General features: G+C 40.2%; 3 protein-coding genes across 5 annotated transcripts in view; 1 reads left to right on the forward strand and 2 right to left on the reverse strand.

Annotated features, from left to right (window-relative positions):
* The window catches only part of abl1 (c-abl oncogene 1, non-receptor tyrosine kinase), a 37,828-nt gene extending 33,646 nt beyond the window's left edge, over window positions 1-4,182 (reverse strand). For both annotated transcript variants that reach the window (XM_031278125.2, XM_031278124.2), the window contains exons 1-2: window positions 3,294-4,182; window positions 2,107-2,489 (exon numbers count right to left, since the gene is read on the reverse strand). In XM_031278125.2, coding sequence (XP_031133985.1) covers window positions 2,107-2,233 — 127 coding nt within the window. In that variant the 5' untranslated portion in view covers window positions 2,234-2,489; window positions 3,294-4,182. The remainder of the gene's footprint in view (window positions 1-2,106; window positions 2,490-3,293) is intronic.
* Window positions 4,183-4,476: 294 nt separating this feature from the next.
* On the reverse strand, window positions 4,477-8,301 carry exosc2 (exosome component 2). The gene is made up of 9 exons (XM_031278128.2): window positions 8,110-8,301; window positions 7,473-7,574; window positions 7,281-7,326; window positions 7,053-7,142; window positions 6,821-6,886; window positions 6,660-6,728; window positions 6,024-6,200; window positions 5,706-5,834; window positions 4,477-4,902 (listed from the first exon to the last, which is right to left on the reverse strand). The coding sequence occupies exons 1-9, from the start codon at window positions 8,229-8,231 to the stop codon at window positions 4,822-4,824; spliced, it is 882 nt and encodes a 293-aa protein (XP_031133988.1). The 5' UTR covers window positions 8,232-8,301; the 3' UTR covers window positions 4,477-4,821.
* An 845-nt stretch (window positions 8,302-9,146) lies between these two features.
* The window catches only part of ric1 (RIC1 homolog, RAB6A GEF complex partner 1), a 40,606-nt gene continuing 24,697 nt past the window's right edge, over window positions 9,147-25,055 (forward strand). For both annotated transcript variants that reach the window (XM_031277679.2, XM_031277680.2), the window contains exons 1-2: window positions 9,147-9,800; window positions 15,597-15,704. In XM_031277679.2, coding sequence (XP_031133539.1) covers window positions 9,660-9,800; window positions 15,597-15,704 — 249 coding nt within the window. In that variant the 5' untranslated portion in view covers window positions 9,147-9,659. The remainder of the gene's footprint in view (window positions 9,801-15,596; window positions 15,705-25,055) is intronic.

The following is a 25,055-nucleotide window of genomic DNA, read 5'->3' on the forward strand; positions in this document are numbered from 1 at the left end:
ACGGGATATATTTTCATTTTGGGCTGTTGGTTGGACGAATAAATAATCTGAAGATGTCCTTTGGGGGTCTGGGAACTTCTTATGGCTTTCACTATTCTATGATAAAAAAAAGATAACAGGAGTTTTTAAAGAAAACAATCTGCAAATTAATCGATAACGCAAATAATTGTTAGTTGCAGCCTGAATTCCGGACACAACCTGTATGTTCATTGCCACATGCAGAATATCTCATAGCACTTTGTAGTACACACTAAGGGTGAAACGGTACATGTATTCGTATTGAACCGAAATGGTATGGGCGTCTCGGTTCGGTACATGAATTTACCCGGAGAATACACGGTATAAAAATAAATAAAACTTGCGTGCAAATGAATGAATGTAATGTGGAACTACTGTTACATACGCGTTTCTTAGGGACACCTAATCTGTAGCCATGCTTAGCTCTGAAGCTCCCGAGCTCCGCCTACATGTCGAGTCGGTCCAGTGAGTCCACACGAAGCAAACTAGTCCCTTCCATATACAACCAAACACGGATGTACTGTAGCTGTATCCCTTCTCGCCTCGACCACAAATGGCTTCCAGGTCCATTTGCTTCGCTGTTTGCTCCGCCGTTAGCTTCGCTGTTTGCTGCTAGCTCCGCTGTTAGCGTGTGAAGCTAACGCTACAATTCACCAACTGCTCTGTGTAACCGAAGCTGCTTTTTTAACACCCCTGCTCTGTGCATTCACATATGAGAGCAGCGCTTGTCTCCCATATCACACTACTAGCTGATTGTCTTATTTTGTTTACAAGTTCCAGATGGAGTCTGGAGATGATGTGGGGTAGCCTACTTATTGTTTACAGTTTACATCTTACTTTATACGCTTCAGGCTGTTGCAGCTAGCTCAGGGGAGAGACTGGATGACACTAGGTGGTACAGCCTGAGACATGCACAATAAAAAAAAATTGCCTTCTGCATTTTTGTTATGCTTTTCCCTCCATTGTACCGAACCGAACTGTGATGTCTGAACCGAGGTATGAACCAAACCGTGACTTCAGTGTACCGTTCCACCCCTACTACACACCAGCCTGTACAAACACAGGAGGAGGCACTGTTGAGCACTGCCACATTACAATACCTCCTTTACATCATAGATGTGGAGGGTTTCTTTAATGATGAATGTTTCTGACGTCAAAAGAACTATCCCTTTACACCCCTAAGGAATATCTCAAGGCTCAACAATACCATGTTTGGTATTTTATAATGGTGTTTTAAAAAAAAAAAAAATACTCATCAGCTTACATTTTATTCAAAATAATGCCAAAATTCTTGTATATACAAAACGAAATCCTTTTTAAACTTACTTTTTTTAATATTCAAGAGCATGGTGTCTCTCTTATAAATTATGAATTGCTAAATGTTTGAAAAAAACATACACGAAATTAAAGAAATGTTAAGATAATTACATCATATCAGGTGTTACTGTCAACACGGCTGTAAACAAACTCCCAGATGAAACGGTTAAGTGTAATCAAAAGTCAACGGACAAAATACAATACAAAGGTTAGTTCTGTTAACATTTACTCTAACATCAGCAAATATCAATCAAAAGCAACTGGAATTTTTAACAGCATGCTTTTTAAAATAACAGGTATAGATTTGGTGTTTAGTAACTTTTACCTAGTACCAGAAACTAGTAAGTCATTCAAACAACATGACAGTTGATGTTCTGTAGAGAACACTGTATAACCCTCAGTGCGCCATCACATTGAGAGTAACTCATTTGTTTAGTTTACTATGCCAGAGACACTAAGTGAGCCAATACAACACCATAGCGGTTGCAGTGATCCGCACAAAATCTTGATTAAAGACCGCCTTGCTAGCAGCAGTAAGTCATGAGATGTTGTGTAGCATTACAAAACGAATCACACTTTGTAGTGGTCAAGTGACAGACAGCCGATCACAATTCATTGGATTTCTAATTATGCATCTTTACATCTTCTGTGTATTGGTTTCTTGCCTTTTCACAACAGCGAATAAAACGTACACTAAGCAAACTGATTACAGTTTGACAAACAAATTTACTGTCAGTGACAAGTGACCTTAACAGAAATATTTGCTCTTACCATGCACAGCAAAAACGTTACAGGGATGGATCCCATGGCGTGACGACTCTCTCTTTCCACCCTTGATGAAGGCCGGCAGACTAGGTCTCCTCTGGTCCCCTACAAACTTCCCCGGCTGCTGCCCCATAAGGGCAGGGTGCCAGGCCGCAGCCGGGACTCTCCAAGCCGGACTCAGTTGCTCACCGTCCAACAGTTGGCCAACAGGCAGGGAGGGGGTCGGGAGAAGACAGGAACCCCTTTCCCTGGCTCAGTCTGTCCTCTCCTGTAGTATGGGTGATGCAGGTCACCTATGCAGATCCGTATTTCTCCAGTATGTCTCTGTTTATCATGTATAAATAGATCCTGGGTGCTTCAGAGGTCAAAGAAAGGCATTTCAAAGTAATCTAAAGGGGGGAAAAAACAAATCAAGAATCACTGATGATTTTATTAAGAGCGATATGATTGTTTCAAACAGAAAAACTGCATCAAAACACCTCACAAATTGAACAAATGATCCTGGCTTGAATTTATACTGCAACCAATACCCTCACAATAGTGAGACTAATTAAACATGTGCATCCTAGATTTGAAATAACCATTGCAACTAATCCAAGCATTTTTTTTTTTTTTATTATTAGTTTCCGTGTCAAATAACTCACTATATGCTTAACTGAACTAAAAGTATGCTCGTTTGATTTGTAACTGTCCTACTTCAACTATGTTGTCAGTACACCTACATTACCTGTACTTCCTTCTGTAAACAACCCCATTTGACTATGTTATATCTAGGATGTACGCCCACTAAATTACCTCTTTCTAATGCCAATCAAACTCTTTAAATGACAAGCTAACATTGGTAAACCTCAGTATACTACAGACAACACAGATGACGATCAGGAAATTTAGCGTTGACGGGCGACAACAACAAAGTGCTTGATACAAAAATAATCATCAAAACATCGAGGACATACACAATTGTAAAACTATAAGATCACTGAACTGCACCAGAGCATTCATTATTGTTATTCATAAGGCCGTCCCTGTGCAACTCTTTTTTTTTTTTTTTTTTTTTACACAACAGCAATGTCCAAAACATCAAATCATCAGCAATGAGCACTAAAGTGAAAATGACACACTTCTGTCACATATCCCAAACGTGCACTGTAGTTAAAAACGTATGAAGTAAAGACAAGTAAACAGAAACTTACATAGAAACATTTATATTGTTGGTTAGCTGGCGACCTCAAGCTAATGTTAAAGGTAGCCATGGAGGCTAACTAACGTTAGCTGGTGGTATGCAGCGCCAGACCCTTAAATGCACATCGAGCACTCTACAGTTGGTTCTTGCTGTGTCCCTTTTAATACGCTGGTCATAAATGTCGGACAAGTGCATTCAAATGTCTCAAAAAAAGAATCTGGTCACCACAATGAAATGCTTTGCAATTGATCTTTTCAAAGCAAGAGTTTGTTTCAAACTTCCGTGTCCACTCTTCCCGTCTTGCGGTGTTTCTTCCCCTGTGGTACCCGGACTAAAGGCACTTCAATCAAGGAGGTGAAGAGAAATCGAGGAAACTGTACCGGCCAGAGACCGACGACTCTTTCTGCGAGCCCTTCCCTCTGTTTACGGTCGCCGAGCTCTTCGTTACTGTCCGCTCGGTTTGCGTACTTATTCATCGCTCTCACGTGAAAATCTGAGCAATAAACTTTGGCCGAGGAGTACTTGTGTCGCTGGTGCCGCCATACTTTACAGAAATATGTGGGTGGGGTTACGTCTGACGTCGCGTGCGTGCGTGGGCTAGTACAGGCCAGGGACCAGAGCAGAGGTTTTATTATGCTGGAAGTGCAGCAGGACAGAGCACTTCCAATTCCACTGAGAGGGCATACTCAGAGAAAATAAGTTAAAGAAAACCTACCAACACCTGCTTTTCAAACCTTTTCACTTATAAAATTAGATGATATTATGTTTTACAGGAACAACAGCTCCATTTCTGTTCCTCCTGTACAGTACATGCAGCATGTTGTAAAAACAAAAACAAAAATTATGACACTGTAAAGTACTGTGAATGTTTTTCACTGAGGTTTGTACACTGATACTGATAAACCAATATAATTCATATATATATATATATATATATATATATATAAAAATAAACAGTTGTGCCCTGGTTAGCGTCACCACTTTCACCATACCATCTTAGTTAATCTACCATTTAATAGTGATAAGTCAATACTGACTGTCTTAATTAAAAAATAAACATTTTAAAGATTTGCTGTATACATCTTGGTACCGTTATTGCTAACAGGAAAATATTGCATACATTAACTAAAACCCCTTATAAAGACTTAAATTTCTAGACATTTTTCCTTCCTATTCAACAAAAGACTGAGAAGTATTGATATTTATAGAAAATGTATTGCAACAACAGATTTTTCAAACATTATCAAAAGTGTTCCACTATACCTCTGTAAAACATAAGAACAGCTGTTTTGTGATTTCTGAATGCTGCAGAACTAGGAGAAAATACCCATAATTTCCATAAGCAGTCAAATAATAATCATCAGCTGTGTTACATAAAATACACTTGGAGCTGTTCAACTGTACAACAGGACTATCTCAATAAGAATGGTTCTTTGAAAAAAGGCAAGTTTGATCCTCGGATAGATGGTCAGTCCCTGACATAACTGCTGGATGTGATCTGGGTTTTGTGATAGGGTCACAGTTAGGATTTCTGCTCTTTAACCTTCCTGTTCTAACAGCTTCTGTTGCGTCAACATTACAATCTCCTCCATCACTTCTGGTTTCAAGATGTCCTTGACCTACAGAGACAGCATAAAGCGGAGAATTATAAATCAATTACATTGAAAAAAACAAACATATGGATCCTGTTAGACAATATTTACATAACAAAGGCTTTATTAACTAAATATAAGAAAAAAATCCCACTTAGAAGAACCAGCAGAATTATACATAATCCACATTCATTCTCACATTTTTGAATGGAGTAATTTCTTCGAGATCTAAGCATTAATAGTAAACATATTTTGTTTTTTATGGCAAACCATAAAAGAAATCTTTGGCAATAATGTCTACTTCGGTGTACTATTAATTTGCAGCTTAAGAGGAGACTGCTAAAAAAAAAAAAACCTAAAACAACTGGGTTGGGCTTGGTTAGCCAGGGTTATTAGCAAGAGAGAAAACTTTGCAAACTAATGTCTACTTCAACAATTAACCGAAATTAAGTATTGTCCATGTAGTATGTGCCACGTAGATGCTTCAACAACAATACGGTGATAGCATAATTGCTAAGATGCTGTTTTTATATAAGCACAATATTTATGAGAAGCATTAGTGATTAAGTCATCAGTTCCCCGCCCAAAAGAGCAATGAAATCAACCATGTCTGGTCCACACTGTTTAAGAACAGCAGAGTCAAAGTTAAGAACTGCTATCAACGCTTGCTGTAGTTTTCCTTTATGGCCACCAGATGTCACAATAAATCACAGAAAAAGTCCAATTGTGTAGGCAGTATCTTTTCATTGCTTTACATTTGAGAGACAGCAGGTGTAATTAAAAACAGTCCCATATTATAGTGCATCATATTGTATCTGATTGCTTCCTACCTGGTGTTGAACTGAGGATTCGTAGCAATAGAGAACACTGGTGTCATACAAAAGGACCTTATGTGCAGCCAAAGCCAGTAGGCAGTTTCTCAGCCGTGAAATCACTTCTCGATCTGACAGACCAACAGGCTGAAAGGGCAGAGACAAGAGATGCACAAACCAATAAGTTAAATATATACATGGAAATCGATTTCATTAAAAAAAAAAAAAAAAAAAGTCTCCTTCCTGCAGATTACTCAGAAATTGTACTGTAAGAGTATCTAAACAAAACCTGGTTAACTGTTAACTTTTTAATATGAAGTACTTTTCTGTTCCCACCTCCAGGCTGGTATAGAAGCCCCCAGCCTCTTCATCCTGTTGTTCAGGTGTGGGATATAACCACACAAAGCCGTTATTCCCGAGGATGATTGATGCACCACATGGCAGGTTGTGGAAATGTGTTTTCTGCCTCTTGATCAGGGAAGGAGAAAGCTGCACCAGCACTCCTTGCCCCAACTGATAGCCAGATAAAATAGAAACAAGATATTAGGTCAAATTAGGAAAGTAAAGTATTACTAGCTTATTACGGAGCAAAATCACTATGGTATTCTATCGGTGATAAACTGTGTAGAAATTATGAATTGCACTGCTTTTAAGCCTTGCTTTAAATGTACAGATCTACTTATTTTATTATTCCAGAATTCAACCATTTTGTTGCTGCACTAATTACATTGTTAAAAATGAGAGATACACAGAAGTGGTTACATCCACGAAATGTGCATATTTTGGGAATTCCAAATTTTGCCCGCCACATCTGTGATAGCACTGTCCACCCACAACTATGCCCTGGCCCTTTGTTTACACCCAGATTTGTTTGACTGAACCACAAACAGTGAGTCCCAGAGCAAACTGAAACATTTTTTGGGGGTTTCATCACAGCTGTGCTGTGTAATTGTGTACACTGACATAACTTACTTTTCCATACTTTAAACTACGGGTGTGCAGGGAAAGGGCTCCATCAGAGAACACAGACTGCACCTCGGCCTAAAAGCACAGGAAAAGAGCAAGAAGAACATTATAATGGAGAATAATAAAATGGAGCAGCCGATGAAAGATAATAATAAACTGTAAGTTACACTGATGAGATCGCCCTCCTGAAGGTATTCTCTCATGGTGAGCTCATCTTCTGCTGATCGTCTCCTCTAAAAGAGAAAATCAAATAAAAGATAAGCAATAAATAAACCTTGGCCTTTAGCAAACTTCCCTGTCCTAAATCCATTTCCCCATCCTTTAGGACAATGCTAGATCAACTAACAGTGTAATACACAGAACACTTTTCCCAGAGAATCATGTTTTCTAGCATCTCACCAGCTCTCCTCCAGGCAGATTGACAGAGGACAACAGGAGGACAGAGTCCAGCCGTGAGTTGGTCTCCACTTTCCACCGTTTCTGTTGAACCTATACGTATTACAAAATAAACACACATATTGATAAATGTCTCACCAGCCAAAATGACAACAGCTTGTCGTAGCCATATATTTTAAGGATACATTTAAAATGTCAGACATCAGAAGAGATGTGGTGCCAGTGCCTTACCTCTGTGATTCTGCCAACCACCACATCTCCAACCTCACCGTTGAACCTGCAATTAAATAACATACCTCTAAATTTAATCTACATAATTTCTGCAAAAGCTGCAGTACATAAAACGTACATGACAATCCAGTACAACTAATACACACTTGACTTTTTGACCGTAAATGTATGAGTCTTAATTGAATACCTTACCTGGTCTTAAGTGGTCTGACACAGATCAGCTTGTCTACTCTCTGCACCTCTCCAGCAACTGAAGCCGTCAGCTTGTCTTCATCCACATAGGTACCATGACCCCTGTGGATAAATGGTGTATTGTGATGATAATGAGTAATATAGCCCACAAAGGATGTGCTAAAGAAAAAGCTGGGTTTACTATGAGCACCAGATAGTGCTCACACAGTGACACAATGTTCGTTATGTCGTTCCTGTTTAGAGTCCCTATCACAATTTTACTTACACTACATATTGTTTGTCAGCCAGAAAGGGTTGGATTTACACGGATCACTGTTGATGGCAGACTAGACAAGCTGGGTAGGCATAAGGTCTAAATCTTTCATAAAAGGGTCAATATTATTATGGTCAGAGAGTACAACCAGCTTAAACTCGCCCCCTTTTGAAAGATAACTTTAATCTAGTGCAGTCTGCATAATGATGACACTGATGATGATGGTCACATTAAATCTACCTTATGGTAACACTACATTTTCCCAAGTGATCCCAACATCATCAAGCTACTTTTAGTTGATTCCCTTCCATGAAAACATGGTGTGGCACTGGCCACGATACACAGCAGCCGATCACACCACCAGTGCACCGACCAAACGCCTACCTCATGAAGCCGGTGTCTGAAGTGATAACATCGCCGGGGACGACCAAATCTTTTCGGCCCAAAGCAGAAACTGACAGCGACACTGGCTTTTGAATAGTTGGTAATCTCATGTCAGCAGCCATGCTTCTGCTTCTGCTTTTGCTTTTGCGCCGTCTTCTTCTTCTTCTTCTTCTTCCTGTTTGGCAGTTAGCAAACAACTATGCGTATTATACCGCCACCTACCGAAGTGAGCCCGAATGTTTTTTACCTAACGTTAGTAGTTTTAAAACAGCCTAATAACAAACCGTCTCTGTTAAAGGTACTCTAAGCGATGTCACGCGTTTTTTAGGCTACAACATGTTTTGTCACATACAGCAAACATCTCCTCACTATCTGCGAGCTGCCGGTCCCCTAAACACACTGTAAAAGAACGCGGTCTACGGACCATGCAAACATACACAAACCGTGTTCCAGTGTTCAGCCAATAACGGACAAGAATGCATTTAACCCATCCTGAGCAATAGGAGCAGTGCAATAAGCCGTACAGAATCGTTAATTTAGGTCTTTAACTCCCTTTATTTCATGACGTGGATGAGAGCAATGGTTGAAAACCGCCTCCTGTGTTCACACAAGTTTTTTTTCTCCATAGAAAACAGGAAAACATCACCAAGTTCATATCTGCTCAATTCTCCGATCTTGGGCTTGCTTTGATCATTCCAGCCTTTTAGCCAGAACATGATGATTTGCCACACCATTTTAGTCATGTTTTGTCTGACACGATTAAAACGTATGAATGCATGAATTATGAATCACATTACAAAAATTGACACAAACGATGATTGATTGATTGAAATTGATTAGAGGTGAGAGACAAAATTATACTGTAACGTGACAGTGGATCTCTTCCCTGCATGATTTCTGAAGATATTCCATTAAATCGTTTTATTTTTACACCACCAGATGTCAGCGTCGAGCCACGTGACCTACCATGGTTTCAGATAATGGAGTGCCGACGTCAGATGTCAACAGACACAAACGTCTCCGTCGTGGCCAATCAGCTTGGAGTCACACAGACTCTTGTAAAGATGGCGACGGTGAGGCACAGAGGAGTGAAAACTGGATGCTTTACCTTTACTAAACACCGCTGGTCCAGACACCGTAAGAATTGACACGGCAGCGGGAGCGAAACTGAATCGACCCATTTGTCAGCAGCAGCAAGCTGTTTAGTGCTGCGTGCTGTCGCTGCGGTCCTGGTTGCTTCTGTTTTCGGTTAGGCTGTCGTTTCCTTGGATAGCTCATTAGCTTCAAGTTGGAAAGCGAATGCTAACAGAGGGCTAGCTAGCTGTGTAGCTAGCTCCATCGGCTGCTGGAAGCTATCTGTACGGCATTCATGGATGTATAACCTGACCAGGGCGAACGCTGGACTGCATGTACCTTTTTTAAAGTTTTCATTTTTACGGAAACAGCGCCTATGACTCGCTTGGATTAAACACTTTAGGGCGAATACGGGGCACCGACGATCTGGCATTGCGACACTGTTTGGAGTGTCGAGGCGGAGTGAGTTTGCCGTCATGTATTTTCTAACCGGCTGGCCCCGGAGGCTGCTTTGTCCGCTGAGGAGTGAAGAGGAGCCCTTCCACATCCAGCCCAGCTCCCAGAGGTTTTACTTTGCCGTGCTGTCAGAGACACAGCTCAGCATTTGGTTTAGTCGGGTAAGTGAAGTAGCATCGGTTCAGTCATGCTCATGAATCAGCTGCCCCGAAAAAAACAATGCGTGGACTGCTACTTTCATTTTAGCTAACTTGAGCAGTACATACGCGATTATCCTTGCTTCTCCGGCTACAACCACCGTGATTTTATTTTCAAACAGTTTGAACTACTGCGTAGCAATCTAGCTGTCTGTCCTTCATGTTTATTAAAATGATAGTTCATAAACATTGAGATCAACAATGATTTCATTAGTGATGATGAGCGAGCTGGAGGTTTTAACCTGAATGTGTTGGCAAACGGGGTCACCTACATACCTATTACATAGCTGACAGGTGACATTGTTACATATCATAACAGTTTGAGTATATCCGTATACGTGTGCCACAAAGGCATATCTGAATGTGCGTCGTTCCTCCCATTTAACGTTACTCCCTCATTCATGACAAAGGCTTGGTGGCTTTTCATCCTCTCACCTGATGAAGGCTTTATGTTAGTCAGGGTGGAAAGTGTAAACTGGTTGAGTTTCTTGGCTACATTCAGTACTTGTAGTGACGTTTTCTATTCTTATCACCCTGCCTCAAAAAGCTCTTCAAGTTCAAAGTTTTAAGTGATTATCAACATGAGATTTTCAATCGTGTTCAAAACAAGTACTCACTGACCACATGTTGTGGTACTGTCAGGCAGCAGCTCAACACTAATTCAAGATCTGTTAGGCTGCCAGAGTTTAATGTCAGCACATAATTTGATCCCTTTATTTTCACCAGCATAATACAGAAACAAAATGTCATACTAACTTGACAACAAAGCTGCTTTTTCAACATCTTGTGTGGATTTTATTTTCTCTAAATGTCCCCCATCTGTGGACTTGCTCTCTTTTTCTATGTATTATATTATGATCTTTTCAACAAGAGGATAGCTTTTTTTATTTTTATTTTTTAGGTAATCATGAGCAAAGGCCTTTATCAGTGGGATGTAAGTCATGAATTAAACTGATACTACTTCACAGAGGTTTTCTGCTGAAACAGGTTCCCTCACTAACAAAACTATACTATATACTATATATTGATCTCAATATGGCCCTGGAAGTTGCTGGTCTAGAGCCAAGGGACCTGTGATGTTAGGTCCCTTTGCTTATAAACCTGTGATCCATGCTAGCAGAACAGAATTATGGTGTGAGCAGTGAGTTGATATTTAAGTCGGACATTAAGGAGATGTGCGGGACAGTGGCAGCTTCCACAGATGAGATCCTATTTTCACCATAGAGACCCAAGATATATTAAACTCACGACATAGGATTTCCATTTGTTACCAGGAAACTCCTGTACCTAGAATGCAGAATGGCTCATGAAATCTTTGGTGATTTCCCATTCAACACTGTTTCCAGTGCCAGCACCAGCATCTGATGTAGTCCCTAGAAAAGTCCCTTTACTGTGAGCCCTGGAAACTTACACTACGCTCCCATCCTCATTTTTTTGAATACACCAGATTCTGCTATGCTGATATGGAAGGAGAGGGGACTATTTCATTTGATAACATGCAGTTGAGCACATTGTTTATAGCAGTCTGCGTTCCACACAGCTTGTATATTATTGAGGTGTGGCAACAATGGATCAGGGTCACCGTATTTCCTGAGGCCCACACAGGATGTAACCATGTTTTTCTTCCCCTCTTTCTTAAGAACTTTGCCTGCCTGACCCCGTGAGTATCAATGAGGCGTCCAGGAAATAGATTGTGTCAGGAATGTCGATTGAAGCAACTTCTTCCTCTTGACATGCACCTTTCACATCTGTTCTATCCATTATGTAATTTCAGTGCACTATCTAGCCCACGTCTACAATAGGGATGTAGTGGAGGGTTTTGCTTACACAATTTTCTCGAGAATTATATTTTCTACTTTTCTAAATACATTTCTTAAAGCAAACACATATGACAAGTTTAACCCTATATCAATACAATAACAAGATTATGATATTTAATTAGATATAGTGTGAGTATGGTAATTGTGATATACCATCAATATAAAACATGTTTTTTAACATGTAAATGTATTCTAAAAGTCAGGAAAATTATATTTCTGTCTGTCATGCTTCATATCATAGCATCTATCAATATAGATATTTTGCTACATATTTCTTTTTATAAACACTTCAGTATGTTGCTCAGCTGATTTGGGGACTCAAGGTGATTGTAAAACGGCCATTTCCCCTCCCAGCTTGCTTGCCCCTGTTGTTTTCAGCCATCATTTTGCCACCAGGTCCTGGTCTATTCTCTTTAATCCCGTCAGTCCTCAACCGGTGCAGCCTGAGCCCAACTAGTTAAGTCGAGGCGTTATCACTTAATCCGTGTAGCACAGTAGTTTAGCCTTGTAGTTGTTCTGTTCTGCCGCCCTGCCACAGCTGTGTGGGAGCTCAGGCTCATGTCTAGGAATAGAGAGATGGAGTTTGTTGATGGCAGCACACTGTTATGTAATAGTAGCTTCCTAGTTGGCTCTGGGTGCCTGCAAAAATTAGCAACTGTGCGTGCATGTGTGGTTGCGCGTATGTAATTATTTATGCTCCGCTCCCATGGGATTACTACAGTTACACAAGCTGACTGCATGTAATTGTGGTGGAGCATGGGGAATTAGCAATGAAGGAGAAATACGTATACACTTGAGCCACTACTACCCTTCAAACCATTTCAGTTTTAGCTCAGTTGAAATGATGTATAGGCTACGGGTTGTTTTTTTGAGATGTTGTCATGCAAACTCAGGTCCTTCAGTTTTTTTCTGTTGGCAGGTCTACCTGTGTGTTAGTGGGCAACACACCTGTCTGCCTGCAGGGTTTGGGTGATGCAGTGAGTGACTTTTCCAAACCTGAACAATATCTTGAAAAGTGCAACAACCAAAGTTATTGATGGATTATTTGACATTAACATTAATAAGCAAGAGTATTTCCTGATTATTTCCTTTGCCCTTTATATTTAATGCAGAACAAGTTTGATGTATTTTTGTTGCAGCGACCGATCCAAACACACTTAATAACTGTCAACAAGTATTGGTTTAAATTTGAAAAGGTCAGTTGTAAAAATGATGACAAATGACAGGACTGACACAATGAAGGGATTGTGAATGTTTTTCAGGTAGAGCGCAATGACCAAAGAAGCTAAGACACTTTGATACAGTTAACTATTAGTCCAGCTGCAGTAAAAGAGTTGAATGGTTTGTAATAAATATGTAATCCATAAACAAATGCATTTATCTAAATGAGTATGTGTAGTATTTGTTCCAGAAGACCTTTTTTTGTTGCTATTTAACATTTTTCATTAGCTTTTATTAAGCCAGCCAACAAAGGAAATACAGGATTTTAGCAGATGATCTGTGCACAGAAGACAGGTTCTACAAGTTTCTACAGAGTAGGTGCAAACCTCAAATTAATGGTGAACATTTTTTTTTTTTTACCTAATTGCCATTATTTAATTCTATATCCAGTGTACTGGAGTATGGAGGCAAAACAAAATGTTGAACTGCCACCCAGGCGCCCAGTAATCTTTCCTTTTAACTAGAAATTACAGAACACCTAATGAGTTTGTTCTGATTGTGATCTGATATTATTGCAATTAGTAATGAGGAGAGAGGTTTCTATTTCTGTTTCCCACGAGGAAGCTTCACCAGTGCAGGTATCTTTGACATTATTAAGATTTCATGCTACGAAAGGGACATTATCGGGTCGACATACTTACTGCTCTCTCATTACGGTTACTGGGTACGAGATCTAATGTTGCATAGCTGGAATTACACAAGCTCCTTCCCTGCTTTTGTTACCTAACCAAAGCCATTCAGTTTACTGTTCTCTTTTTCCTGTAATGTCAAAGACTGTAACGTGTCGGAAAACCGTTTTTTCGTCACAATTACAGTGCGATGGACTCAGTATTATTCATCTTCAGTAATAATCTGGGCTATTAAAATTGCATTAAGTAAAACTATACAAGTTTATAACATTAATAAACCATAGATTATTTGCAGGATTTTTTCCACTGGTTGTTGAATGATGCCAATGATTCAAGAATAGGGCTTTGCCAGGTGATGAGGTTTCTGGTGTTCAGAAACTAACTTTGTTACCAGAGATCCTCTTTAACATCTGTTAAACAGTTACACAGTTACAAATAATATGTCACTCAATAATTCTTATTTGACTTCAGGTAAACCTGATACTCAATGTCTGTGTTGTTGTATTAGGGGATTGGAATGAACTGGTGTTGACAATTGTATTGTGTTCTAGATAAATATCAGCTCTAGTCATTTAGGGGTAGAGGCAAATTAAGGGCAACTGCCTCAGGCAGTGTCTTTCTATGTACGCCTGTTCATCTTTCTGTCTGTGCGGCATGGTAGAAACTGTAGCCTCCACCGAACATGCTTTTGTTTGCTGGGCTGAATTATATTTTTCAGAATAAATTAGCCTTACGTTAACAGTTAGCAGTTTAGCAACAGTCAGGTATCACAGTCATCCCATTAATCGGGAGAGACTTTTATCTGTATTGCTTCTTTGCCAAAGAACCAACATTTGAGGCAATTTAAATACGTGTCAACAAATCACCTTCCACACCAGGAAGGGGACACTGGTGGACAAAATGCAGATATCACTTCAAGTGAGCACTAAAACATGTTATCATGCTTTCTAATTATTTAAAATATATTTCAGCTGAATAGATAATTTTTTCACCCATGGTGGTGTGTTGCTGTGTCCAGTGTTTGTGTTTGGTTACTTTTAGATTGCTCCAGCAGTCTCATTATTAAACCACTCCAAAATGTATTGATTTGCATTTTTTTGTTTCAGTTAAAATTACATTTAACTAAGAGCCTAAAGACAATTACAGTATTAAAGCGCCCATATTATGCTCATTTTCAGGTTCATAATTGTATTTTAAGGTTGTACCAGAATAGGTTTACATAGTTTAATTTTCAAAAAACACCATATTTTTGTTGTACTGCACATTGCTGCAGCTCCTCTTTTCACCCTGAGTGTTGAGCTCTCTGTTTTAGCTACAGAGTGAGACATCGCACTTCTATCCCATCTTTGTTGGGAGTCGCACATGCACAGTAGCTAGGTACTGGGCTACTAGCTACTAGTTAAAGCTGCTAGCGGTTAGCCACCTCATTCTCAATGGCAAAACACTGCTACAACACACACAAGTTCACCCTAATCTACAATGGAAATTGTATAGAACTACTTAGATGTCCCTCGTCTGCAGGTATTTAACGCAAAGTTGGAAGTGTGCCCTCGTTTAGAAGGAGTCTCCTGGCTAATCCTGCCTTGTACTGACCGAAGTTGAAGAAACAGCTAGCTGATGTGGTATTAGCTAAAGTGGTTAGCACACACCAAATGTTTTGCCGATGACGTAGACGGCCCTGTCGATTTTGACCAGCTCACCCGGAGACTGAAGGCAGGATACATTCAGAAACCTGTATCTCACTCAAAACAACATGGATGTTTTTTTCCCTAAGTTTGTATGCGTGTGGAAGAACCAGAGACACAAAATAACACCTCAAATCCCAGAAAAAGTGTTTTTTTCATAATATGGGCACTTTAAGCCTGTGTCATAAATGACACTTACATTCAGACCCCAAACCTATTTAAATGTAACTTTATATAGGTTATTTGCAGATGAAATGGCCAGACATTTTATATTGATCTTTCGAAAATTTTGGCAGTAACAGTATGTGTTCTGTTGTTTTTGTGTCATCATGTGTGGCAGTCTGTGACTTGCAGTATGTTTAAAGTGCTCATTTTCTTTCCCATATCCCTTTTCCCCACCCACAGCCCAGTGTTTTGATAGTCAGCTATATCGAGTCTGCAAAGGCGGCTGCCCAGTTTGGCTTCTACCAGAAGGCAGAATGGAAACCAGACGACTCCATGATAGCTGTGGCTGTAAGTACAGCACTCCACTGATATCATCTCATGTGCAGTTTGATTGACGCCCTTTGCCCCATGTTTTGTATCATGTCCTATTACTACAAAACACTAGTATACATTAATGTGTGACATTGTTATATCCTTGTCCAGTCCACATGAAGTGCTGATACATATACTGGCTATCTCCATCCTCCTCAAATGGTGCATAACAATAGCAATTCAACATTATGTCATGATTAAGCCATGAAAAGTCAACAACACTATCCTTTGGCTGTGTAATTGTAATACTAATGTGCTGTTGGGCCACATGTGGTCGACTGTCACCTGTAATCACTTCTTGTTCTCTTCCACACTATTTTTCTCCTCTGTCTTACCTGTTTGGTTTTCATTCTACTTTTTGTAAATGTTATGTCCTCTCTTATCACTTTCTAACCACTGATTTGTTGCATGTAGAGTTTCAGTCAGTGGGTAGAAAATGCTTCAGTAATCGTTCACTGACAATAGAATTTGATCAGGAACCTTCTGTTATAGAAAACTACCGAATCAACTGCCCTGTAACTGCAGTGTATCACAGTAGAATGAGCATGACAAATGCTAGAAAGAGAAAAATGAAAGTGTGTCTCTAAACAGCAGAGTTTGTCCTATTTTTGCTATTATGCTGACCTCTAGATACAAGGAAGGTATTCCCGTGGCAATAAGAGTTGAACTGAAACACGCCCCTTGAGCTCTCTACATCATGTTATAATGTTCAAGGGAGAAAGGGAATGTGTATGTTCATGTATGATTCCTGAAGCTAGACATGCTTTGAGTTGCTTAGTTATCACTTCAGGTGTTCATCTTGCGGAGGTCCGCAGCTAGCTCCAGGCTTAATGCTGCTGGAGTAGAGTGGCCAATTTAAGTTCTACATGTGGTGCTTTAGTCGAATACTGCAGCATTTGAAAGTCTATTATTGGCTGTATAAGCTACTACCATTTAATGTTCAACAATGAACTCCTCCAGGCATAATGGCAGGTGGATAACTGTCCATCTGGTCCCTCCGGTCTGGGTCGCCGTCTCCAATTTATTTTTGGGACACGGAAAAAAGTTTCAAGTACAGCCCTGTTTATCAGAGAGGGGAAATCTTCAGACTATACAAAACACTGCGTCTCTTGGGTGTCGCGACGCAACAGGTCCCACTCTGTGCAACACAGACGCTCCTGTTCAGTGGCCATAGCTTCACAAAGTAGATAAATCAATAAAGGTCACTGAACAAACTGGCCAGACATTTTGAGATAATATTTGAATGCTTCAGTTACACTTTGCTCCCAGTCTAGTCTTGTCATACTTTGTCCTGTGCTGATCACTGTACTTTCTATCTGACTATGAGTCAATCAACTCATAGTGAAACAGTAGTTCTCTGTGAAACAGGCTGTTGTTCTGTGGTTTATCAAATCACAAATGTTTACTTTATTGTATTAACTTTACTATCAAAGTAGTCAGAGAATATCTTCCGGTCACTAAATTGGTTTTAAGGCGGGCATCAGTCACCTTTGCCCTTGAACCCTGACCTCATTCTTAACAGATCAGGCTTGTAGGCGAGCTCTAAATGGGGAACAAGATTACTGCAGTCTGAAAGGATCTAGCTACCTCAGCTCTTTTAGGAGATGGAGAGGGCCTCATTTTTTTTGTGTTTTGCGAATCAACACAAATATACCTGAATGCTAAATCTGATGAGGGGGAGGATACACAGCCTGTGTTAGCCTGCCCCCGTCCCCGTCCCCCCTATTTAAGTAACCATGACATATCTCCCCCAGGATCTTCCTTCCTGTCCTGCCTTGCATAAACTGTCGAGAAGGACCCACAACCATAAAATATGCAAATTATCAGACCACAAAGATAAAAAAATTCAGGCTCATTTCCATGGAGATGTAATGTTCTCGCCAGCATGTTTCTGTATGTAAGCCCACACAAGCTTACTGATCGTAAGATTGTTAGTTTAACTCGACCTTGCCTCCACTGTCAGGCCTCCATTCGGATCATCAGATCATTTGTAGTCCAGTTCCCTGACCATATCTATCACCTAAGAAAATCAATACTTTTAGATTTTTAAAATATAGTATATAGTATTGTTCATGATTAGGTTTATGTATGCCTGCTGTAAAATTAATTAAAAAAAGCATTATTATCATTTTTGATTAGCTGCCAGTTTTTACGCCTTTTTTTTTTTTTAGCACAGCAAATCAACACACCCACATTGCTTTGAAGCATAAAGCACCGCTATCCAGCTTATATTTTGACAGCTGCACTGGCCTTGTTGTTTCCACATTATACAAAATGGGTTCTACTGAGACTGAGAGCATAACTAAGTATAATTTACACAAAATATAGCCCTAACAGTGGCCTTGATCAGAGAGAGACAGCAGGTTTTGATACCATCAGGGAGCAGAGTGCCCCTAAAAGCAGCAGAGTACATCATGGCTGGATTTATCGAGTTGCTGTTATTTATTTTCAGGTTTGAATGTAAATCGTTCTTATCATTTGTAATCCTTGATAATGAGCCGTCTGTGTTGAACTAATGTCTCTTGATACATACTTTGAGATCGGAGAAGGAACAGATGGATGCTGCATCTGCTGTGTCAAACAAACAGACAAAAGAGTTTGAGCAGTGTTAGCATAATCAAGCTTATAAGGATAAGTGTGTGATAGAAGAAGCACTAATTCAGCTGGTCGGTGTTGCTTGTGGTCTCATGCCTTTGTTCGACAGAAAATAACGTGTCTTGTAATGATTATAATCTAGTTTCAGTGTTCACTCAAAGCAAAGACAACACCGCATTCACACCACACACACCTTTTGCAAAATGTGGATAATTGAACTTCATCAACTGCTGACATTTTCTGTTCTCGCTACCGTTACGCATGATTGTTAGCTGAGCGCCCTGCAACTAAGATAACTGTGTGAAGGAAGGGTCTCGTTGAGTAGTCTAACACGTCTTCCAAAGGCCATGTGATTAGCAACACATTGGACAACCGCCAAGACTCAGAACAGAAGCAGACGGCATCAAAACAAAACGCTGATTAGAATCACTAGTGCACACTGGATAAACGTGCTGCTTTGGTTTGCGTGTTTTTGTTCCATCCACGCCTACAAGTCTGTGGAGTCGACTCTGTGAGCTGCCTGTGGTATAAAAGTGTTTGCAGTTGACCATTAGAAAGTTGATCTCCCTTAAGAGTGTACATTTGTATAAATCATGAAATATAATGTAGGGAAAGTAACTGACATGTAAATAGAAATCCGGCCATGATTATTAATATAAGTAATGCTGGGTTTTCCTCACCAAATAATCATGTCTGTCTAATTAGTGGGACAATCGATCTCAAGTAATGTAAGTATTGCAGTCATCCACATATTGCAGGACCAGGATATTTCCTGTGCAAATGTTTATGTTCTGGTGTTAAGCAGTGTAACCTTTTTTTAAAATATTTTTTCCATACTTAGAATGTGCTGTATCAGTTTCTCAGAATCAGCTTTAATGGCCAAGTTAGTGTGAACACATACAGGGAATTTGACTCTGGCTTTTTGGAGCTCTTAAAGTACATACACAGAAATAGACATACGGCTAATAACAAGGACAACAACGCAATTTAATGCACTTGGAGATTCAGCGTATGGCTGCTTGATGTGTGAACAAAACAATAAATAAATTGAAGTGATTGAAAATAGGGGTGCACATTAATTGTTGCAGCCCTGTTTCCAAGAAGTTCAGCATTTTCTTTGTTTTTAATGTTTCATCACATACCTTTTGTCTAGCTAATCTGCATCTTTTTTTCTGGCACAAAATACTGTGAGGGACACGAGAGGCTGTTTAGAAATCAGTGTGAGAGAGGGCTGTACATGTTTCTCCCAAAACACCACCACTTGTCCCTGAAGCCATTCTGCTGAACATACTGTATCTGGGGCCCGTTTCAGAAAGCAGGTTTAGTGAAAACTCTGAGTTTGTTAACCCTGAGATGAGGGAAGCTCTGGGTTTTCTGTTTCAGAAAGAGAGGTAACTTAACCTCAGAGTCAGTTACTATGGTAACTGAGTCTGTGAACCTAACCTGGTCGTGAGCAGGTTTTCTTCAATAAACCTCGAGTTTCTCTCAGTCTCCTCCCTCTGACACAGCGCTCTTTTTATTTCCTCATTCATTCATTCAGTCTGTATCAGGCACATTTTAGCACAGTTTGTTATCTGCATGAATAAAAAAAACAGTGTTGGTTTATTAACTGTGTTAGGCAGACTATAATTCAGGGAGTTAATCATACGTCAGTCTATCAGTTATGTATCCTACATAACCTTATCCGTCCTCATATCACTAACGTCACCCATCGTGGACATGCTCTTACATCCCAGCAGATTCTTTGTGTCACATTACGTGTTTTTGCAAACGGCAGTTTTCTTTACAACATTGGTGATGCGGAGCATATTAGTAAAGCCACTGTAGCAAAGCACCGTCCGAAGAGTGTGACTCGCTCTGAAACGTGTTTTAAACGTTTTTGTAGTGTTCCCTGGACACAAACCAGTAAGAGACATTAAAAAGGAGTTCCACAGGATTGCAGGTGAATGATGTAAACCCTTTGAAATAAAAGATTATGAATTATAATTCTGTTAATGATGGCGCTGCAGCCTCAGAATCGGATTAGTAGGCCTAGTACTTTTTCACCCGCAGGATTGCACCTAAATGAACTAGATTATAGGTTCAGTACCATTTAACCAGTAATATTATACTTATAAATAATATATGATTAAATATGATATTAATACACTATATTGGAACTTAAGCATTTACTCTAGCAGCAATTAGGGCTGGGACGGTTACCGCATTACCGCAATACCGCAGTCACGTGACGCCTACCGCGGGTCTGAGCATGTCACCGTCATCACCGCAAAAAAAACATGGTCCTGCACATGTGTGCACGTTGTGTCTAATGACATGGATTCAATGATTCTAATGACATGGATTGTGTCTGATGACATTGTGTCTTACATGGATTCAAGGTTTTCTAAACAAAACTTTTCATCAAAAGATGGAGCAAATCCGACCTTTCGCGAGTTGGGGAGCGCAATATTCCATGACACATAATAACTTTCCATTCATGTTGACTATTAGGCCTATATGCGAGAGTAGCCTACCTGTGTAATGTCTTGTATCGGATAAATTCTCAGTTGAGAACGGAGAAATGTCTTCAAGGCAAAGACATTTCTCCGTTCTCAACTGAGGTACACATTAACGTTACAGCTGCAGTGTTTACCATTAGCCTAGCAAGTAACGGGAGTTTCCTTCTGTTTATAGCTTTATCCCAATAAAACGGCATGGTTGAATTTCAGCCTGCATGCATGATTCGTAGCCTAAAACAGAGCGGCTTATATTGGTAGGAAGTTAGCGGACTGTGGTTGTCAACTCAGAGATCAGCGTTAGACTCAGAGTTTGTTAAACCTCCTTCCTGAAACGGGCCCCAGGTGTTAAAGGGGCTACAACAACAACACAACAACCCCACACACCCACACACCACACACACACACACACACACACACACACACACACACCACACACACACACTAGAGCTTAGATCGGGCCTAAAAAATCAAGCCCTACCCTATCCGAGCCCGTGCACGTTGTGTCCGAGCCCGGCTCGGCCCGACACATTAACTGTAATTATCAGCCCAAGCCGATTTAAACCCGACAATTTTTTAATACGTGATATATATATATAACTGACGTTCTCAACTACAATTCCTAGTTGTTTGAACTACAGAAATCTGTTTAGAATTATCTTAATGAATAATGCAAGAAGGACAAAGCATGTAAAATGCGCTGTTTGTTTTTTAATGGAATGGATCGCAAATGGATCTGAATGAAGAAACGTAAAAAAAAACTTGACCCTAGCTCCCTCAGCCGAATAGTGTGGGTAACAGATCAAGGCAGCAACATAATCAAAGCCCTGGAACCATATAGGAGACTTTTTTGTCTCGATCACCTAATTAATACTGTCCTTCGCCACGGTCTGCATGCTGACACACTGGCTGACAACAGTGCTGCAGATGGGGGAGACACGATGTAGCACAGTTTACCTCCCACTCAAGTCAGTGCAGGACATGTAGCCTATCCAGAGCTACGAGAGAAGCTGGAGAGGCATAGCTTTCTCCCCACCGAATTAGGCTAATAAAGTAATGATTAAAAAAACACAAATGCTTGATCAAGGGCCCAGCCCGGCCCGAGGATAGCGACGGAAAATATCGGCCCGACCCTTCAAGTTCGGGCTCGAGCAGAGAATCTAAACTCTAACACACACACACACACACACACACACACACACACAACCACACAGGAGTTTATAGTCAAACTGAATGTTTTAGAGCATCTGAAGCTGAAATGTAATCGTTTTTTACATTTGGTACTGTGGTCAAAAATCTAGGTAATGCCTCATTTATTAAGACCATTGGAAAAACAATGGAGACCTTGTCTAATGGTGTCATGTCAAAGCTTTAACTGCCAGTTCATGTCAACAATGAAATGGTTGACACAACAAAGAGACAACTTAACTTATTGGAAAATATTAGCGCGATGACCTCTTGGCCTCTAGGTGTCCATCTCTGCCCCCCTCTTTCTCAGTCCTTCCTTTCATCCCTACACTGAAGCCGAAGTACACATGAATGAATGCTGTGAATGTGTCTGGGGAAAAGTAAGTCAGGCTTGGTCCCAGGCCCACCCTGCCAAACACAACAGGGAGCAAGTGGAGGAATTAAACATAACAGGGCACGCTTGTTCACTCTCTTCCAGGGCTTCACAAACAGAGTTTGATTCTGACTCATGAAGGGTGAAAAGTATTGTGTGTGTGTGTGTGTGTGTGTGATGTGTGATGTGTTCACACAGTTCATTTATGTGGTAAAAATGTGTATGACTGGAACAACCACTGTCACAATCACAAACTATGTAATTTGCAACAGAAATCCCTCTTAACAACAATGTTGCAGCCCAATGTGAGTAAGTCTAATTGTAATGAAGCTGGCCTACATTATCCTTATTAAAAACTCTTTAATCATTTCATTTAAACAAATCTGATATGCCTTTTGGGAGAATATTTTTGTTTTGTGTGGTGTTTTTACTTTCTTAAGGTTTATTCTTTTTATCCCTTGCACTTCATTCTACGCAATAAATCAAAAGGGCAAGAGATCGTTAACTTTGAAGCAACGGTTGTGAGTATCTGTGTTGGGTTCAGTCTCAACACTAACAGTGCAGATCCACCTGGCCGTGCGACGCTTCTGTCGCGCTGCACTCCACTTTATTCCTATGGGTGACATCAGGCGACTTTAACGCGCCCGCAAAGCATCCTGGGAATGGGTGGCTGTAAACCTTTTTAGATTTGTGAAGATGACCTGTCATCCTATCACTCACTTGCTCTCTTTCATCGTGATCTCAGTAGTGTAAATCAAACAACATGATGTCTGCTCCGTAAGTACTCTGGCAGTTTTACATGTTGAAAAGAACCCTGAGTTTTTTTCCGTCAAAGAATGTTATGATAACATAAAGGCTACACGTTTCACATTTTAAGTCTATGCAAATTATCCATTGGCTATGTGGTGTCTTGACTAGCTGCGTATTTTTTATCTCCAAGAAGCCATATCATTTCTCATCCCTCATTTGCATTGTAGTTTAATTACAGGGCGAGTGGACTTGGAGACGTCAGGGACTGCAGAACAATAAAGGCCAGCATTGCCCAGGCCGTAGTCCTTGCTTTAACTACCAGCTGCTTCCCAGATGTTTGGCTGCTCACACAGCCTGCAGACCTTGAGGCTAACGTAATCGCCCTCATAAACCATGGCTAGAACTATCTTTAGTATGCTTGTGTGTATGAGACCGAGAGTGCGAGAGAAACGGCTAAAGCAATTGACAGAGAGGGGAAGGACTTTTTTTTCTTTGTGTGGCAGTAGTCAAGAAAGGATCTTCAAACAGGGGGAATACTTTATAGCATTTATCTCTGCTTGCGTTTTGAGATCCCTCCAAGGCCAAAATGTTCCCTCTCTGTTTTTAGACTCTTACTCAGGAGTCCTCAGAAAGGGTTTTCAACCAAGAATTTTTTGGTGACCAACAATTTGGTACAATTTTCTATGGCACAGACGTAGTTCCACAAACATCAAGTACATGTTATTAGCCTATGTAAATATAAGCATTGTAAGTATAAGGTGAAAATGAGAATAAGAATAGTAAACAACGAAAGTATACAAATATTTTACTTGTACTTTTGCTTGTAATTAGCCATTGTTCAGCAAGTGTCAACAGGATAAAAAAAAAAATTTTTAAATAAGGAACAGACTCCTTAAAGTTGCACACTCAGCATTTTCTGTTTTTGTAAACTGTTTGCTGTGTCCCCTCATTGATCACACAGAACTAGTAAATATGTCTTGTTAGAAAGGGACAGACCTGTTTTATCTTCAGGTCTAAACTCCAAAGTATGTATTACTACTATCCTATGTTGTTTTTCCTGTACTGTAATTTAAGACTTGTACTGGTCTACTCTCAATGACATACCAGTTTACCCAGCCCAGGGATGAACAAGATTTTGCTACAGTATCTATTGAGAAAGCAATTGGTCAGATGTCTTAAGTCTTCTCGTGCGTAAGTTAGGACTGCCTGGCAGTGGTGTGCTTTTACACACTGCAGTTACAGATGCACACATCTGCATTGCATACTTGTGCTACTGTTCAACAGCAAAACACATCTGACCTATGTTCAGTCAGGAATTTTGCATGCAGTTCTATTCAATCCGTTTGTGTGTGTGTGTGTTGTGTGTGTGTGTGTGTGTGTGTGTGCACACACCTCTGGAACTTGTTTGAACATGCAGAAAAGAGACCTTAGTATGCTATTACATGGTGAACAGTTTTCTGCTGACTTGCTACTTGCTCTGCGAAAACACCGTCTTTCAGTCTACTTGCAAGCCTGAACTAGAGTAGTTACCAGTCAGCTTTTTTTTTCTTCATTTCTATTCGATTGGGTTTTTACAGCCGCATTAAGTCAATCCTTTGATGTCCCCCTCTTTCAAATGCAGCATCAAGTCGTAATAGTTGGTTTGAATAGTGTAGTAAGTGCCAACAAAGAAGAGGAAGTTTTACATGAAAAGAGCTAAAGCCCCATCGTGAGTCCTATAATTACAGTATCATCTATTATGTGCCTCTCATATACCGATTATTGAGTATGTGCCCACAAGACACCCAAGTTATTAGGAGAAATCAGGTCATCATAAAATTGTGTTTTTGCTGCCACAGCAATGCCTTCTCTGTCCTGGGTCTTTGCTTATGCTGTGCACACATGCTCTTGTAAAAACTTTGTTTAGAAACCTAGTCAAGTTAG

This window comes from Sander lucioperca, chromosome 1 (genome assembly GCF_008315115.2).
Source record: "Sander lucioperca isolate FBNREF2018 chromosome 1, SLUC_FBN_1.2, whole genome shotgun sequence".
Classification (NCBI taxonomy): Eukaryota; Metazoa; Chordata; class Actinopteri; order Perciformes; family Percidae; genus Sander; species Sander lucioperca.